At 41.8% G+C, this 20473-nt stretch overlaps 1 protein-coding gene across 1 annotated transcript in view; it reads right to left on the bottom strand.

Moving 5' to 3' along the window:
* LOC114686815 (carcinoembryonic antigen-related cell adhesion molecule 21-like) overlaps nt 1–19641 on the bottom strand; it is a 42959-nt gene extending 23318 nt beyond the window's left edge. Inside the window, exons 1-3 of the mRNA XM_037201467.1 lie at nt 19390–19641; nt 18224–18583; nt 11159–11434 (exon numbers count right to left, since the gene is read on the bottom strand). Of these exons, the coding sequence (XP_037057362.1) occupies nt 11159–11434; nt 18224–18583; nt 19390–19453 (700 nt within the window). The 5' untranslated portion in view covers nt 19454–19641. The remainder of the gene's footprint in view (nt 1–11158; nt 11435–18223; nt 18584–19389) is intronic.
* Between the last annotated feature and the right edge of the window lie 832 nt (nt 19642–20473).

The following is a 20473-nucleotide window of genomic DNA, read 5'->3' on the forward strand; positions in this document are numbered from 1 at the left end:
AGCACTATTAACAAGTAAAAGACCATGGATCAACAAAGTGGAAAGATAATTTTCAAGTGCCAAAAAATGTTACATATTGTACATCTGAATGTGGGCCAAAATATATAAAGAACTCTTAAAGTTCAACAATAGTAACAATAAAAACCACAAGCAGCTCAATCCAAAAAGAAGAAAAAGACCTGACATTCCTTTTAAAGAAAGAGGAACAGATGACCAATAAAGATATGCTGCTTAGTTTTTGTCTATCTGACAGACTAAATTCACATGGAAAGAGAAAAGCTTATTTGAGGTATCACCTCCATCACAATGGCCAGCAAAGCATTTTCTTAATTACTATTTGGTGGAGGAGGACCTGGTGTTATCCCCTTGCAGATAGCCCCTTTCTTATGGGCTCCATAAGAAAAGCAGCTGAGCAAGTTGTGGGTGGAAGCCAGGATGCTTTCCCCATGGTTCTTACCTGCACTTCCCTCAATGACACACCCTGACCAAGACATTTAAGCCAAATAAACCCCTAACTGCCAAGTTGGTTTGGGTTGTGGCATTTCATCACAGTAACTGGAAGGCTAAAAGAACAACACATACAATAATTCTATGGGAGCCACGCGGTGGTGGCATATGCCTTTAATCCCAACAGTTGGGAGGCAGAGGCAGGAGGATTTCTGTGAGTTTGAGGCCATCTGGGTCTACAGAGTGAGATCCAGGAAAGGCATCAAAAACTACACAGAGAAACCCTGTCTTGTAAAAACCAACCCCCTCCCAATAAAATTCTATATAGTCATGCATAGTGGCACATTCCTTTAGTCCCAGTACTCAGGATGCAGAGGCAGGTCGATCTCTGTGAGTTCCACACCAGACTAGTCTAGGGTATCAAAATTTATCCTAGGGGCCACTGTTGACTGCTGACCTCACTACATAGAAATCTGATGCTCCTATCTGTGTTAAACAATGGACTTTGAATGCTGAGAGAATTGTAGGTGCTACTTGTCTGGTGGAAGAGTAGCTTAAAGATAGGGCATACAAAGTCTCCCACTAGCCCTTGAGTCACCCCACTATCTGTTGGTTAGAAAAGAATCAGGCTTACAGGCTGTTACAAGACCTTAAAAACTTAAATGAACTTTATTGGAGCCAAGGGAGCTTCACAGCCTTGATTGCCATCTCCCACAGCCACCCCTAGAAATCAAAATATAATCGTCATAGACTTACAAAATTGCTTCTTCAGTATACCTCCTCACCCTAAATAGAGATTGTCAGTATTTCACTTTTAGCTTGCCTTCTAACCTTGACACAATGGATTTCAAAAGCTGACATGCAGAGCAGGAAATATGAGTTCTGTTTATCCAGAACTCATTGATTGAGCTGAGTTCTGCATCATATATTCAGATTAACTATCAGAACTGCCAATTATAGTTTCCTCACAGTCCCTCAGCCCAATAATAATATATATGTTGCTTGTATATTTATAGATATGTACATATACATCGCAATAAATTTATTACATAGGTGATATTATATTTATATCAAAGTATAAAACCTATGAGTTTTATGTTATTGTCTTCTGGGTTCAGGAAATTAAATATTCCAGACCAATTAAACCCTTAAAATATGGGGAAAGAAAGTAATAGACAGGCCTTCTGCAGACAGGTCAAACTACCACAATCCCCCACCAGACCCTGTAACCCCAAAGCCCTACCTCCCCTAAATCCTACACACCCTCTGAGACTGCAACTGTTCCCTGAGACAGAGCCTGCCAGCACCCGATTGGATGAAGAGGTGAGCCTTTATCCTCATACTTGAACACACTAGTCCCTAGGCTTTGATCCAGGGGCACAACCCTGAGCCCCAATACCACCACCCATTGTAGTCCCAGTTTCAGGTCAGGTGGCAGGCAGATCCCCTGCAGACAGGTCAGACTACCTCCATTCCCCACCAGACTCTGTAACCTACAAGCCCCACCCCTCCCAACCCACCCATGCCAAGATTGCAGCTACTCCCTGAGACAGATCCCACAAGCACCAATTGGACAAAGAGCTGCTCCCTGAGACAAAGAGTCCCTCAGCACCTATTGGACCAAGAGCTCCCACAGGACCAAGAGTATCGATCAGATCAAAAGAGGCTCTGTCAGACACAGACACCATTTGCACTGAGTGGAGAAAGAGATGGGTAGACACCAGTACAAAAACACAGTCAACAATATAAAAACCAATATGGCTCTACCAGAACCTATATCAGCAAGACCTGAAAGTCCCAACACAGAAGAAATTGACCTTAAAAATGACCTTAAGAAGATGATAGAGATCTTTAAGGAGGAAATGAAATTCTCTTAAAGAATTCGAGGAAAAGTGAAACAAAAAATTGGAAGAAATCAGTAAATCCCTTAAAGAAAGCCAAGAGAAAGCAATTAAATAAGTGAGGGAAGCAGTTCAAGATTTGAAAAATGAAATTGAGACAATAAAGAATACACAACCTGAGAGAAGGCTGGAAATAGAAAATCTGAGTAAATGAACAGGAACTACAGATGCAAGCATAACCAACAGAATGCATGACATAAAAGAGCAGATCTTTGGCGATGAAGATACAATAGAAGAAATAGATTCATTAGTCAAGAAAACACTAAAGCCAACAAAGTCATGACCCAAAATGTCCATGAAATGTGGGACACCAAGAAAAGACCAAACCTAAGAATAATAATAGAAGAAGAAGAAGAAGAAGAAGAAGAAGAAGAAGAAGAAGAAGAAGAAGAAGAAGACCAACTCAAAGGCACAGAAATTATATTCAACAAAATCGTGGAAGAAAACTTTCCCAACTGAAAGAAGGAAATGCCTATACAGATGCAAGAAGCTTCCAGAACACCAAATAGACTGGATCCCCAAAAAAGTCCCCTCGCCACATAATAATCAAACCTCTAGACATACAGAATAAAGAAAAAAATATTAAGAGCTGCAAAGGAAAAAGGCCAAGTAACATATAAAGACAGACCCATAAGAATAACACCTGACTTCCCAATGGAGACACTAAAAGCCAGAAGGTCCTGGACAGACTTTATGCAGACACTAAGAGACCATGGATGGCAACCTAGACTGTTATACCCAGAAAAACTCTCAATCAACATAGACAGAGTAAACAAAATATTCCATGATTAAACCAGATTTAAACAATATCTCTCCACAAATCCAACCCTATAGAAGGAAAAATCCTACCCAAGGAAGTTAGATACACCCATGAAAACACAGGCAACAAATACCAAACACACCAACAAATACCAAAGAAGGGAAATTTACAACACTACAACCAAAAAATAACAGGAATTAACAATCACTGGTCATTAATATCCATTAATATGAATGGTCTCATTCACCTATAAAAAGACACAGGCTAACAGAATGGATACGAAAAGAAGATAGATCCTTCTGCTGTATACAAGAAACACACCTCAACTTCAAAGACAGACACTACCTCAGAATAAAAGGCTGGGAAAAGACTTTCCAATCAAATGGACTTAAGCAAGCTGGTGTAGTTATCCTAATATCTAATAAAATAGACTTCAAACTAGAATCAATCAAAAGAGATTGGAAAGGACATTACTTTTTTTATTGCAGGGAAAATCCCACAAGATTAAATCTCAATCCTGAATGTTTATGCCCCAAACACAAGAGCGCCCATATTTGTAAAAGAAACATTACTAAAACTTAAATTGCACATCAAACCCCATACACTAGTAGTGGGAGACTTCAACACTCCACTCTCAGCAATGGACAGGTCTGCCAGACAGAAACTTAACAGAGAAATAAGGGAACTAACAGACATTATGATTCAAATGGACTTAATAGATATCTACAGAATATTCCACCCTAACACAACAGAATATACCTTCTTTTCAGCACCCCATGGAACCTTCTTGAAAATAGACCACTTGCTTGGTCACAAAGCAAATCTCAAAAGATACAAAAAAACAAAAAGAAACAAACAAACAAACAAAAAAAAACCCCTGAAATAACCTCCTGTATCTTATCAGACCACGACAGCTGAAAGTTAGATTTCAACAACAACAAAAGTTACAGAAAGCCTACAATCTCATGAAAACTGAATAATGCCCAATGCAATCACCAATGGGTCAAGGATTAAATAAAGAATGAAATTAGAGATTTCCTAGAATTCAATGAAAATGAATGTACAACATACCCAAACTTATGGGACACTATGAAAACAGTGCTAAGAGAAAAATTCATAGCATTAATGCCCACAAAAAGAAGATAGAGAAATCTCACACTAGAGACTTAACAGCACACCTGAAAGCTCTAGAACAAAAAGAAGCAAACTCACCCAGGAGAAAGAGACACCAGCAAATAATCAAATTGAGTGCTGAAATTAATAAATGGAAACAAAGAGAACAATATGAAGAATCAATGAAACAAAGAATTTGTTCTTTGAGAAAATAACAAATAGACAAGCACTTATCCAAACTGACCAAACACCAGAGAGAGAGAGAGAGAGAGAGAGAGAGAGAGAGAGAGAGAGAGAGAGAGAGAGAATCCACATTAACAAAATCAGAAATGAAAAGGGAGACATAAAAACAGACAATGAGATAATCCAAAGAATCATCAGATCATACTTCAAAAACCTGTACTCCACAACATTGGAAAATCTGAAAGAAATTGATGATTTTCTGGATAGTTACCACACACCAAGTTAAATCAAGACCAGATAAACAATTTAAATAGACCAATAACCCCTAAGGATATAGAAACTGTCATTAAAAGTCTCCCAACCAAAAAAGCCCAGGACCAGATATTTTCAGCACAGAATTCTACCAGATCTTCAAAGAAGAGATAATGCCAATACTCTTTAAATTGTTTCACACAATAGAAACAGAAGGAATGTTATCAAACTCCTTCTATGAAGCTACAATTAACCCTGATTCCAAAGCCAAAGAGGCAACAAAGAAAGAGTACTACAGACCACTCTCTTCATGAACATTGATGCAAAAATACTCAATAAAATACTAGCAAACAAACTCCAAGAACATATCAAAACAATTATCCACCATGATCAAGTAGGCTTCATCCCAGGGATGCAAGGGTGGTTCAACATACGAAAATCTGTCAATGTAATACGCCATATAAACAAACTGAAAGAAAAAAACCACATGGCCATCTCACTAGATGCTAAAAAGGCTTTTGACAAAATCCAACACTCCTTCATGATAAAGGTCTTGGAGAGATCAGGAATACAGGGAACATACCTAAACATAATAAAGGCAATTTACAACAAGCCAACAGACAACATCAAAGTAAATGGAGAGGAAATCAAAGCGATTCCACTAAAATCAGGAACAAGACAAGGCTGTTCACTCTCCACATACTTATTAAATATATTACTTGAATTTCTATCCAGAAAATAAGCCAACATAAGGGGATCAAGGGGATACAAATTGGAAAGGAAGAAGTCAAGCTTACACTACTTGCAGATGACATGATAGTATACATAAGTGAACCCGAAAATTTGACGAAAGAACTCATATAACTTATAAACACCTTCAGCAATGTAGCAGAACACAAAATTAACTAAAAAAATCAGTAGCCCTCCTATATACAGATGACAAGGGCCTGAGAAAGAAATCAAATAAACATCATGCTTTACGATAGCCACAAATGATATAAAATACTTTGGGGTAACTCTAACTAAACAAGCAAAGGACCTGTATGAGAAGAATTTTAAGTCTCTGAAGAAAGAAATTGAAGATGTCAGAAAATGGAAAGATCTCCCATGCTCATGGATAGGTAGGATTAACATAGTAAAAATGGCAATCTTACCAAAAGCAATCTACAGATTCAATGCAATCCCCATCAAAATCCCAACACTATTCTTCACAGACCTGGAAAGAACACTACTCAACTTCATATGGAAAAACAGAAAACCCAGGACAGCAAAAGAATCATGTACAATAAAACAACCTCTGGATGCATCACGATCCCTGACTTCAATCTCTACTATAGAACTACAGTAATAAAAACAGCTTGGTACCGGCACAAAAACCAACATGTGGACTGAACTGAAGACTCTGACATTAATCTGCACACCTATGAACATATGATTGTTGACAAAGAAGCCAAAACTGCACAATGGAAAAAAGAAAGCATCTTCAACAAATGATGCTGGCATAACTGGATGTCAACATGTAGAAGACTACAAATAAATCCTTATCTGTCACCATGCACAAAACTTAAGTCCAAGTGGATCAAGGACCTCAACATAAATCCAGTTACTCTGAACCTGATAGAAGAGGAAGTAGGAAGTAGTTTTGAATGCATTGGCACCAGAGATTACTTCCTTAACATAACACCAGTAGCACAGACACTGAGAGAAGCAATTAATAAATGGGACCTCTTGAAACTGAGAACCTTTTGTAGGGCAAAGGACATGGTCAACAAGACAAAGTGATAGCCTACAGAATGGGAAAAGAACTTCACCAACCCCACTTCTGACAGAGGGCTGATATCCACAACATAGAAAGAACTCAAGAAATTAGACATCAAAATACCCAACAGTCGAATTAAAAAATGGGCTATAGAGCTAAACAGAGAATTCTCAACAGAAGAAGCTCAAATGGCTGAAAGACATTTAAGGAATTGCTCAACATCCTTAGTCATTAGGGAAATGGAAATCAAAACGACTCTGAGACACCATCTTACACATGTCAGAATGGCTAAGATCAAAAACACTGAAGACAGCTTATGTTGGAGAGGATGTGGAGCAATGGGAACATGCCTCGACTATTGATGGGAATGCAAACTTGTAAAGCAACTTTGGAAATCAATATGGTGCTTTCTTAGAAAATTGGGAATCAACCTCCCTCAAGACCCAGCTATACCACTCTTGAGCATATACCCAAGGAATGATCAATCAATATTGAGGTGATAATATATAATATATATTATATATTATATATTATATATATTATATATCTGTAGATGACAGGAATTTGTTCATAGAAAATCCTTAACATTGTATAGAAAGTTCTCAGAACTAAATGAGTAAAACTAACAAAATTGTTGGCTAATGAAAAGAACATGCCCAAGTGAGATGTATTTCTGTATACTAATATTGACCACGAACAATTAGATTTTCATTTTTCCTGGCAGTGGTGGAGCTTCAACCTAGGGCCTTGTGCATGCCTGGCAAGGGTTTAGCCCCTGAGCAACAGTGCCAGCCTTAACAGTGAACAATTGGAAAGGAAATGAAGAAAGTATTTAGTTATGAGAGCACCAAAAAGAATAAAATACTTATTATTAACTCTACCAAGGAGATAAAAGACTTGCACTCAGAAAACTACCAAATAAGAGATGATGAAAGAAGACAAGAAATGATAGCCATTGGGGTTGATGGGTTGGAAGACTTAATCTCATTATCACTGTTGTTCTGCAGTACTGGGATTGAACCCAGGGCTTTGTGCATGGTAAGCAATGGTCTACCATTGAGCTGTATTCTAAGGTCTGCTTTTTAATTTTTATTTAGAAACTGGATGTCACTAAATTAACCAGGCTGGCCTGAATGGTTGTGGTAGGCACTTTTTTTTTTTTAAAAAAAATTATAATTTAATTTAAATTTACATATCAGCCACGAATTCCCTTCTTTTCCCCCATCCCCCAACCCGCTTTCCTCCCAGCCCACTCTCCATTCTCATCTCCTCCAGGGCAAAGACTCCCCTGGGGATCGAGTTCAACCTGGTAGTTTCATTCCAGACAGGTCCAGTCCCTTCCTCCCAGGCTGAACCAAGTGTCCCTGTATAAGCCCCAGGTTCCAAACAGCCAGGTCATGCACTGAGGACAGGTCCTGGTCCTAGTGCCTGGATGCCTCCCGAACAGATCAAGCTAATCAACTGTCTCAGTTATCCAGAGGGCCTGATCCAGTTGGGGGCTCCTCAGCTAATGGTTCATAGTTCATGTGTTTCCATTCATTTGGCTAATTGTCCCTGTGCTTTTTCCAATCTTGGTCTCAACAATTCTCGCTCATACAAACCCTCCTCTTTCTTGCCAATTGGACTCCTGGAACTCCACCTGGGGCCTGGTCATGGATCTCTGCATCTGGTTTCCTAAGTCATTGGATGAGGTTTCTAGCATGAGAATTAGGGTGTTTGGCCACCCTATCACCAGAGTAGGTCATTTCGGGCTTTCTCTTGACCATTGCCAGTAGTCTATTACTCCTGCCTCAGCTTCTTGAATGGCTGTAATTTTAGGCATGAGCCAGCTTGTCTGAAAGACTTTTTTAAAAAATAGATGACAATATCACTGAATGTAGTCTATCAGTTCTATGCACATCAGATCAAAACCCAGTGGCATTTTGCACAGAGATAGAGAAGTCCATTCTAGCTTTCCTGGAACTCACTAGATCAGGCTGGCCTCAAACTCCCAGAGATCCACTTGTCTCTGCTTCCAAGAGCTGGGGTTAGAGGCAAGTACCATACCTGGCTTTAAAAGTATCTTGAAAAAGAAAAAGGAATAAAATTGCAGGACATCCTGCATGATTTCATAATTTAAGTACAAAGCTGCAACAATCAAAATAGTCTACTGCTGACATAAAAGGAGACATACAGATCAGTGAAATAGAAGCAGAAAGCCCAGACTGTTCATGCACATTGGCCATGAGTAAATTAAAGATTAGTTGATACGATCAATATATGTGTTTATGGGGCACAGTTTTGCATATATATTATAATGTGTGTCAGATCTGATCAGTAGGCATATCCACCATTTCATCTGTCACTTTTTCTGTTTGTTACAAACATTCATTTCTGCTGGCTCTTTTGAATTACTTGGTATGAAACAGAGTTGTCCTATTGAGTTACGGAACTTGGGAGGCATTCTTGCTGTCCATTTGACCCTCTGTGACCAGATGAGTTTTAATCAGTCTGCTAAGATTGCTCAAGGATGGAGGAATAATCAGTTAAACAAGGGATGTTGGGAAAATGGGATATCCAGGTGAAAGAATGAAGTTAAGCCTTCACCTAACAACAAATAAAAATCAACTCTAAATGGATCAAAGACCTAAAATGGATCAGAGCTGAAAGTCATCAGACTTTTAGGAGACAGGATGAAAGAATCTTGAAATTGGATTTCGAATGGTGTCTTTGTTATAATTCCGGATGCATCATATGGGCCTTTTGGCTGCTTATATGTCTCTGCAAACATGCATGTTTGGTACCTGAGGAGGACAGAAGAGGGTGTTGAATTCCTTGGAACTTAGTTATAGACAGGAATAAGCTGCCATGTGGGTGCTGGGAATTGAATGCCTGTCCTTTGGAAGAGCTGTTAGGGCTCTTAACTATTGAGCTATCTCTCCATTCCCATATGTATATTTGGTTTATGGGACTGGAGAGGTAGCTCAGTAGTTACACATCAAACACACACACACACACACACACACACACACACACACACACACATACTACTACTACTACTACTACTACTACTACTACTACTACTACTCCTGCTAGTACTACACACCACAAATAAACAGTTATTAGAAAAAGAGTCTTGTGCAAGGAGATCATGCTGCAAATGTGAGCATGAGGATAAGAAATATATGGGCCAACAAGAAGGCTCAGTTGGTCAGAGTGCCTGCTGTACTGCTTCCCGTTACCTACCCCCAACTGCCACAAAGAAAAAAAAAATGCACGAGATGACTGGCCACACTATTGGAGGCCCATGAACTGTAGACTGATGACTATGGAGCCCCCACGGGACTGGACTAGGCACTCTGGATAGAGAAGACAGTCGTTTGGCTCAAACTGTTTGGGTGGTACCCGGGCAGGGGGATCGGGATCCATCCCTGGTGCATGGGCAGGCTTTTGGGTTGCGGTGCCTGTGGAGTGATGCCTTGTGCAGCCTTGGTACAGTGGGAAGGGGCTTGGACCTGCCTAGGCTCAGTGTGCCGGGCTCTGCTGACTCCCCATGGGAGTCCTTGATTTGGGGGATGTGCTGGGAGGGGGGAGAAGGGAGGAGGTGGGTTCTGTGGGTGGTATGTAGAGTGAGTAGAAAATTTCTTAATAAAGAAAAATGGGAAAAAAAAAAGAAAAAGAAAAAAAAATGCACAAACAAATGTGGGCCAGTGAAATGGCTTAGCAGATAAAGGGCTGGTTCACCCACCTGAGTTCAATCCCCATCCATGGAGAACTAGCTCCCACAAATTGTCCTCTGACATCCGCACACTAGGTGTGGAACACCCACACAAAATAATAAATATGCAAACATAGTAAGAAACTCAATACAGGTCCTTTCTATCTATGGATTTTATATTTGTGGTTCAAAACCTTGGAAACAAACTACTTGGAAAAGTGTCTCTACAGTGAAAAATGTGTTGATTCATCCTATCATGGTCCAGTACTCAAAATAAGACTAGTGTCTATGCAGTATTCATATTAGATATAGAAAATAATCTAAAGATAATCTGAATGTGTGGAAGGACATATAGAGTAACATGAATATTTTACTAGATTCTGAGGGTTGACTGTGTGACTGACTCAGACCCTAAACTCTTAATCACTTTGCATTTCTATTAGCTACATTGACATCTATTGTTGTTAATATTGACCGGGTCTTACAATGTAATCTGGGTTGGCCTTGTACTTCTTTTTTTTTTTTTTAATTAAGAGATTTTTCTTTTCCTTTTACACACCAACCACAGATTATCCTGTCCTCCCTCCTCCTGCACCCCAGCCTTCCTCCTCATAAGACCCCCCCATTTCCACCTTCTCCAAAGCAAGGTCTCCCATAGGGAGTCAGCAGAGCCTGGTACATTCAGTTGAGTGGCCTTGTACTTCTATGCCTCCTGCTTCATGCTCTCTCTCTCTTTTGAGACAAGGTCTCACTATGTAGCTCTGGCTAACCTGAAACTGGCTACAAAGACCAGGGTGGTTGGAAACTCCTAGAGATCCAACTGTCTCTGCCTCTGGTGTGCTGGGGTTTAAAGGCATGCAGCACTGTGCTCAGCTGGCTTGGTATGTTATCATGAGATTAACATGCATCCATCACCAAGCTGGCTGTATTTGTATCTTGAACCATGCTTTTCTCCTTGTGACTTTGACCCAGTCTGTACTCTGTTGATAAAGAAACTGCCCCCATCCCCAACACTATGGAGTAAGAATGGAGCAGAGATCACTCACCTATTATGTTCAGAGTGATGCGGTCACTCCTCTTGTTAACGAATCCCTTGATTACCTCACACTGATAGTCCCCTGAATCCTCACTCCTGGCAGGGTCTATTTGCAGGGTGCTGTTGTTCAGGGACAGCCTCATCCTATTTGTGATTCTCAGACGCTGAGTGTTGAAGAGCCAATGGATGGAGATCCCAGTGTCATTTGACAAGCAGGTCAGAAATATAGACATCAGGTCTTGGACTGAGGTGTTGGTGACTTGGATGAAGGGTGGAGTCACTGGATCTGTGGATAAATAGTGGAGGGGAACAGCTGAGAGTCCTTCCCCCTCAGAGATCTCATCCAACTCACAGGGCCTATAGAATGAAGTGGCCCTCTGCAAGATCACATGTTTGGGTTCACGATATGTTCTGTAAGGAGAGAGCTGAATCTTACTCCTACCAAGATCACCCACAGTGACCCTAACTCAGGGTATTTGTGTAGATTCCACACTGTGTGCCTCTTCAGCCCACATGTCCAGAAATCTCATGGTTGGTGGTATATATTTCCTAATGATTTTTGTTGGAATTCTTGCTCACACTTTTGGTAAGTGTGAACAGTCAGATCCCTCTTTTATCAAATAGCCTTCTGTTTTTTCTTTTATTAAATAATTTGTCATGGGGTTAAGATGGCCCACATAATCTTAAAGGTGTAAAGGCTAGACCTAGGACTGGGAGAAATCCCTGACTGAAGAATTTCTGTTTGTAGAAAAATTGTATTTCTTGCCCCATGGATATGGATTAAATACTACAGAGAAGTGAATAATCACAGTGCTGACCAAAGCCTGCCACTCTAATCCTCAGTACTGACTTTTTTTGAGACAGGGTCTCAATGTATAGTCCTAGCTTGCTTGGAACTTGCTATGTAGACCAGGGTGGCCTCAAACTCACACTATCTACCCTCCTCTCCCTCCTTAGTGCTGGAATAAAAAATGTGTGCCACCACACTCAGCTGACATTTGTTTTTTCAACCTTGAGAAGAGTAAGCAAAAGAACATCATCAACTGTCAGTGACATGGTTCACCCTGACTCAGAACAGGGCTCCCAGGCACTTTCTCCACCCACTCTTCTCATCCCACGGGGTCAGAACTGAGCCAATCACCGTGAGACAGAAGTAGACCTGGGAGCAGAGGAAAAATTCTGTGGGGAATTTCTCCTCCAATTTGGAGAATAAGAATGTGAGCGCAGTTGAAAGCCCTGTGTTTTTCTTGTAGGTCATGGAGGTCATAAAATAAAAATAGAGGGGACAGGGAAGCTTGTTTTAGGCACAGAAAGAAACCTTGACCTGAGTCTCTCCTAACCATGGAAACTCCCTCATACAACCAAAGGATTTCCAAGACTGGGAGAACCTCCTCCTCACATTGCAAGCTCCATCCCTGTCAGGCAGAAATCAGAGAACCAGGAGGCTTGGAGGAAGACTGAGTTTTGCTTGTTCCCATAGACATGCACTGGAAATGAAATGCTTCTGCATCTTCCCAAAAGCCAAAGGACTCCACTCCAAACCTGGTGATGATATTTCTGAGATCCACTTACTAAGGACTGTAATGTTCTTGACTGTGGTCTTATTGAGGACAGTGACAGTTATAGACTAGGCAGGTATAAGATCTGCTATTATTAGTATTGATGTAGGGAATAAAGTGCTCTTGGAAGGATGACTGGAGCTCTCCATTGACAAACAAGGAGTATTGTGCAGGTGGGTTAGCATCTATGTGGCAGGAGAGGCTGAGGTTTGTCTTTGGATGGAAATTAATATTTGAGATGTATATGATTGGAATAAATGGACCATATTAAAACACACGTGATGTCAACAGAGGTAAGGGGAAATCCTGGTTTGTAGAAAGACATAGTATCTCTTTCACCTGTGCTTAAACCTTAGTTGAGTAGGTCCTACCCAGAGCTTAGGTCAGATTAGTAGAAGAGTTTTCATGCAGCATGCACAATCCCTGATCTATCTCAAGCACAACACACAACACATCCCCTCTGCACACTCATGTGTGCACTGAGCCTGAGTCTGTCATGTTCCCTGTTTATATCACCCTCAACCTCTCTAGGCAGTATAAGTCCCTGCAGCCCATTCAAGCTCTATGCTGCACCTGTCTACATGTGCTTGGGCTGGGCCAGGATGCCCTGACAGCCTTGGTATCTGTATGGTACGTCTGTGTCGTGAACTGAAGGGGACTGGGACTGAGTGTGGTATCTGTAGTCCTCTGTATTTAGGCAGTTGCAGCCAGGATGATAAAGAAAATACTTATAGGTAATGTTCAGAGAGAATGGGTCACATGGGAGTCCCTCACTGGTTTCCAGGTTCACATTCATAGGGTCCTGTGTCAGTCCTCACAACACTGAGTAAAGTGAGAGTCCTGTTGTCCTCAGACAGCTTCAGCCTGTCCTCTCCTGAGAGGCTTTGGTCATTTATCCTCCACAGGTAGGCTGTATTCTGAGTCTTAGGCTCACACATTAATGCTACTGAGTCCTCACCCTCCATGGGATTGGAATTGTTGGTTGTGATGTTGGGCTTGGGTTGAGGTGTTGTGCTGACCACAAAGAGATGATGACTTTGTGTGGTACTTCTGATTCTTTTAAAGCCTCTTACAACCAGAAATATTTTCTTAACTCCCAGGCAACCCAGATCCTTAAAGAATCAGTCAGGAAGCAAATTACAGGCAGATGGATTGGCTGAGTGCTCAGAGATAATGGGGCCTCCTGTGTTGTATATGGTAGAAGCAAGGACTTTCTCATGAGAGAACTGAGCTGCAGTGTTTGGTGATGGTCAGACTCAAGAATGAGAGACCTCATTCTATTTTCTGGTTCTTACTGACCCATTGCCTGCCTTAGGACACAAGGTTCAAGTCCCTCCAGCTACACTGACCTCCCCTGCTGTGTGTAGACCACAGCCCTCCCAGCCTTTGCTGTTCAGGGCTGTCCTACAGATAGGTTATGATTAGTCTTCCAACTGGGCTTCCCTGAGAAACCTGATAGCCTGTCAGAGATCTCACACAGCTCAGGCACTGGCTGACATTTAGGTCAGGCTGGGCCACAGGTGGACTATTCTTGTCAGGAATTTGATATTGATTGACATGAATCTGGGAGCCCTATAAGAATCCTGAGTCTATGAAATGATTGAGAAGATTGAAGGTCATCTAGTAGGTCTCCGTGGTGGGGAGTCTGGAGATATGGTTGTGGCCAGATAGCTTGTGCCAGTGAAGGGCTATTTGACCCTGACTCAATGACTGTGTTTCCTGTCTCAGTTTCCCTATAAAAGAACACATGGTAAATGATCATTGCTATGCCTGGAAGTTATCCTTAAATGTGAATAACAACCTGACCTTCCACCAAGCAGTGTCTGTTCGTGTTTGCCTGCAGGAAATAATCCCTAGGCTGGACCCCAGGAGGGCAAGGAGCTGCCATTTGTACACTTTTTCTTCTATCTCTTTAGGGCTCTTGCCTTCCTGGGAAATCTTAGAAGATCATCAGAATAGTTAGCTGATTGCTTTTCCTACCTCTCTGCCTAGGCTGAGCAAACTGATTCTCAGGAAGAGATGCCCAGGTGACCTACCTCAGACATGGCTCTCAGAGGCTGACTGTCAGGAGGATCCTAGCCTACAATTCACTGTTGTCCCTTGTCAACTCCAACAGGAGGTTAAATTCCAATCCAGTCCAAAAGCTTCCCAGGATTTCTGATCCAGTATAGCACTGGTTTCTTGAGCAAAGCTATCAGGGGTCATCGCTCTGTGAGACTCTCATAGTTTCCTCAACCAGGCCCTGCCTGAGTCCTGAAGGGTCTTTCTCAAGGCCATGTTCATGATGATCATCTAAGACCCTAGGCAAAGTGTGACATGCCTGGGTTCAGTTCCCTCACCCCCTTTTCTCTAAGAGTGGATTCAATTGATTTCACACATTAATGTATGTCCTTTACTGAATGTTTGAACCACAATGTGGGGACCATAACACATAGGCACACCCTGCTGTGGATATCACTCTATATAAATAAAACACTGATGGCCAGTGACCAGGCAGGAAGTATAGGCGGGACAAGGAGAGAGGAGAACTGGGGAAACAGGAAGAAGGAGGGAGAGACACTGCGAGTCACCACCAGGACAAGCAGCTTGTAAAGACGCTGGTAAGCCACAAGCCACGTGGCAAGGTATAGATTTATAGAAATGGGTTAATTTAAGATATAAGAACAGTTAGAAAGAAGCCTGCCACAGCCATACAGTTTATAAGTAATATAAGCATCTGAGTGATTATTTTATACATGGATTGTGGGACTGCGGGGCTTGGTGGAACCTGGAGAGAAGCTCTCCAGCAACAAATGGCGCCCAACAGCTCTAGTTTCCACCTTAAACCTGAGAATATTTAATAACCAATTCTAAACAGAACCAAAAACTGGTTCCTACTTCATGTCTCATACTGGCAGCTAGATGCTGCAAAACGTGGGTTTGAACACTGGTGGTTTCCTGGCATGTGCAAGTATGATGGTAGTGAGGCGTCTGCCATTGGCACATTATGCTCTGTGGTAGATTTAGTCTTTACTAGTATTAAAAAAAAAGGTTTCTGGGCTACACGCTGCTTTGATAAAAGCATAGACCACTATTTCTGAGACTTGATGGCTCACAGAACTGGCGGAAAACATACCACTGCCATGTTGGGAAGCTGAAGTGGGCAGAGCCATCGGCCACAGCGCCGTTTCAGTCTTAGAATGCTGCAGTTTAAAGCAATAGGCTCACAATAAGACTGATTCAGATAAAATAGTTTACAATGTGTGTAAAATATATGTAGGCTTGAAAGAGACAAAAAAATTAATATAAAAAAGCCATGTAAAGATGAATATTACACAGAGAATCTGGATTGTGTTGTCTTTGGGATTTTTAACTACAAAAAAACATTTGATCGGAAAAAAGATGTTGAATTAAACCAATATGTATATTGGTAGCCCAGGCTGGCCTCGAACTCACAGAGATCTGCCTGCCTCTGCCTCCCGAGTGCTGGGATTAAAGGTGTGCGCCACCACCGCCCGGCCAATATGTATATTTTAAAGGTACCTTGACTTCAAAATTTGGATGTAAGGATATGTTGCTTTGGAGAAGAGGCTCTGCTTTTGTTTCCACAGAAAGCCAGAGGCTATGGATTTGTCCCAGATTAAAATACATCAGGTTTCACTAGTTAAGACCCCCCAAAAGGTCTCTGATGACACCATGGCCCAGATAATCTAACATCCAGAATGGTTTCAAGGCAACTGGCTCACACAATACAGCCTCATGGACTACCCCATAAGCCTAAAAATTTTTTGCATCCCTATAAGATACGGCACCCCCCCTCCAGCAGGAAGTAGTAAGAGATGCTATGCCCAAATTTCCAAATATACCAAGCTGGCTTTAGAGGTGGAATTGGCTCACTCCCTCTCTAAACCCAGACATATTGCTTTAAAAAAAAATGGTTAAGAGATTCTTGTGTCCCAAATCAGAAGAGCCCTCTGGTGTGGGACAGAGAAAAACCAATATTTTTATTTAAAACAGGTTGATTATAAATGCGATCTCTTTCTAAAAAAGAAAAGGGGATATGATATAGATATATAAGATATAGAGATGATAAGATAAAAGGGTAGATTAATGAATCTACTTTTAAAGAACAACTTGTTTAAAATGTTTTATATTGGTATAGATTTTAGTTTATGTTTAAAATGTTTTACATTGGTATAAATTTTAGTTTATTGATACAAACTTAAAGTTAATTTTGTTATACTGTATATATATTTCTATTCTTGTTTGAGGTATCATGTTTATGTAACTCATTTAAAATTGTAATGAATAATTAAGAAATAGATTAATAATTAGTCATCCATGATAATCATATTTATAGCCATGTTAGTTAGGTCTTCTAGGTATACATAGATATATTTCAGATAGATAGGTAGTCTTCAAACACTTCAAAGACCTACAGAATATGGCATTTAAGATGTTTTAAAAATTTAGACGTTCTGGACAGTGGACATGTCTGCTCCTGGACAGCACTGGATTTACTTCGGAGAGGAGGATGGGCATTGAAGACACTCCATATGGAGTTTATCTTCACCTTGGCAAAGATAGCCATTCAGGCAAGAAACTGTTCTTGCCTATACCGCTTAATCGACTGGACATGCAAGATCCATGGAAGGATGACCACTGAACTTTGCTTGACAAGATGGTCCTTCAGGTTCCTGCTTCGCAGAGAAAACTGCCAGCCATTCTACAGGACACTGAAAAAAAATGACGGAGAGCCTCTAGCCCTGTGAGCTGAAGACAGGTGCCCCAACTTTACAAAGGAACATTAGGTGACTGTCCAGGCTGTCAGCTGTCTGTCTACCCTGCAAGACTCCCGAAAGTTACATACATCCTTCTCCCATTTCTCAGGTAATATTATATCCTTCTGAGGTCTTTGATGTGGTTGAACACTAGAGATAGTTGTAATTTCCTCAGTTATGATAAGAAATAAGTTAGATATAAAACCTTAAACTCACAAATATAAGATAGATAGGACATCTTCTTTAATATTGTACCCGTAATTCTTGCTCGATAATTGTTTTGTTATATGTAATTTTACTATGTTAAAGTTAAAACCTTCCCTTTTAAAAAAAGAAGAAAAGGGGAAGTACTGTGGATATTGCTCTATATAAATAAAACACTGATGGCCAGTGACCAGGCAGGAAGTATAGGTGGGACAAGGAGAGAGAAGAATTGGGGAAACAGGAAGAAGGAGGGAGAGACACTATGAGCCACCACCAGGACAAACAACATGTAAAGATGCCGGTAAGCCACAAGCCACAAGGCAAGGTATAGATTTATAGAAATGGGTTAATTTAAGATATAAGAACAGTTAGCAAGAAGCCTGCCACGGCCATACAGTTTATAAGTAATATAAGCATCTGAGTGATTATTTTATATGTGGATTGGGGGACTTCTGGGCTTGGTGGAACCTGGCAAGAAGCCCTCCAGCAACACCTATGTATGCAATAGGAATAGCTCCACCCTCGACCCAGAGGTTACAGAGAATTACTTACCGTGTACATATAACTGCAGAGTTGCTCTCTTTTCATCAAAGTCTTCCGTAGTCACAACTAGCAAATAGACTCCCGCATCTTTCTTAGTGACATTTTCGAAGAGTAAGGATCCATCGGTGTGTATTGTCTCTCTATTGCTGTAGAGAGGTCCTCTTTCTATTTTACTTCTGTGTGTTATCAATCGTATAATGCTGTTTGACATATTAAGTCGATCCCCCCTGAACCAGTTAATAAACTTCTGTGACTGTGGTATATTAAGGGCAAGGAAAAGAACGTTGTCCCCTTCACCAGCGTGTGGTGGAACTGCCTCCACAGTGAGTTCTGCAGTGGTGGCAAAGTTCCAGAAGGTTAAAAGCAAGGCTAAGAGGGAAGAGAGAAAAAAAATCTATCAATATTAGGACCTTTGCATTAGGAACTTTGGAATGTGAGTGTCTTCAACTCTCAGTCTTAGTATGTGTGTCCTGTTGGGACGAGGTCAGCAGCAGCATCCCCATTCATCAGTACCCCTGAATCTTTCCACTGTATGGAACTATCTTCTCAGGTATCTACACAGCTCAACCCTCACTGCCCTCAGAACTCTACTCATAATCAGCATCTTTGGTGAGTGTAGACATGTCTTGTCTGTCCTCCTCCTCTAAAGACTCTGTGCCTTCATTTTCTGACCTTTCCATGCTCTGTTTCTTCTGAAGTGATTGTCAACCCCAGGGCCCACCTTTTAGATGTCCTTGCTGCTCTGTCTTCCTGCCCAGTAGTAGTAGGGCTTTTTGAGGAGTACTGGTTTAATTTTGGTTTAAACACCCTGCCTAGAGCAGGCTCAGATACCTGTGAGTAAATGAGTGTCCCAGAGCCTGGGGTTTATTTGAAGATTTCTCAGGGTCCTATGTAATGATACTGTTATTTACTTGCCCACTTTGAGTTTTACTTGGAGAGTCACCCTGATGGAGTTGTCAACTTGAGTCTTCAGGATCCAGTGGCCAGTGCTGATAAATCTACAATGGGGAACAACTGAGTTTTTCCTCCTCCACACCAATTCCCATCCACCATGAGCTTCCTGTTGCACTCAGGCTTCAAGCAGAAGCCAGACATACCTTCTCAGGCTCTTTCCCTCTCCCCAAAGACCTCATTTAGTCTCTGAGTTCTCCTACTCCAGAGGAATGTCTCCTCACCTGTGAGTAGGAGTCCCCTCCAGGAGACCTGTCCTTTGTGGAGAGGGTCTGAGGTGAGCTCCATAGTCTTTGCTGTGGGCTAGGCTCTTCCTCTGGAGAGGAGGTTTGACTCTCAGGCTCCTGGCAAGCTGGGCCCCTCTGGTGTCTGCTCTGATTTTATTCCCACAACTGAGCCTCCTCCCAGAGGAGGGAACCTCCTGGAGTCAGATGGTCAGTGGGTGGAGTCTGTGTGTGTGCATTGCTCTATTCTTCTGTGAGTGCTGCCTCCCATCCTTCTATTCCTTTGTTGTTAGGTGTTCTAGAACATACTTTGAGCCGCATGGCTGAGAAGTGTCCTTTGTCCTGAGAGAACAGCAGCTCACCTCAGGGCCAAGGGTGTATTTCCATGTGACATAAAACCCAGCAGAGCCCAGTCTGCCCTGTGATCTCAATGCTCAGGGAAGGTGGGATTTATTCCCAGCACAGAGTGGCAGTCTACTCTAGGGGCAGGAAAAGGTCTAGCTGAGTGATGACTGGGGTGGGCCCAGATTCATCCTCACTGGTGTCACCTACAGGTGTCTGATCCATGGATACATGCTATCTCAGGGGTTTGTATCCTGGTGTGCAGGATGAGGTGACCTGTGTGTCCTAAAAAGAGTACCATGCGCTCCAGCTTCCTATGGAGGGCACCAGGACCCCAGCTTCCTGTGTTGGCTGAATGTGATTCAGGTCTGCCCATGCCCTCCCTGACCTTTCTGGGATGCCTTTGTTCTCCTTGGTGATTGCCCTATGATATCCCTGTCTTTCCTCATGGATGATAAGAGGAGGGAGAGGACTTCATAAGGTCACCTTGCAGAGTGGGTGTCTCCGTGACACAGGGAATGATTATGTGAGGGAGCTCCAGGTCTGTTGGAACTGGGATGGAAACAAGGCTGCAAGTAGGTTCATTCCTCAAGGAGTTTTCCCTGTTGATTATGGGGTTTATTGTCGCCCCCTGGTGTTCATGAGGAGACCTGCAGCTCATGTCTGGGCTGCTACAAGGATGGTAGCCAAGCTCCAAATGCTGTAATAAAGCTGAACACTAGTTTTCCAGAAAGGTCCCAGT

This window comes from Peromyscus leucopus, chromosome 1, assembly GCF_004664715.2.
Source record: "Peromyscus leucopus breed LL Stock chromosome 1, UCI_PerLeu_2.1, whole genome shotgun sequence".
In the NCBI taxonomy this organism is placed as follows: Eukaryota; Metazoa; Chordata; class Mammalia; order Rodentia; family Cricetidae; genus Peromyscus; species Peromyscus leucopus.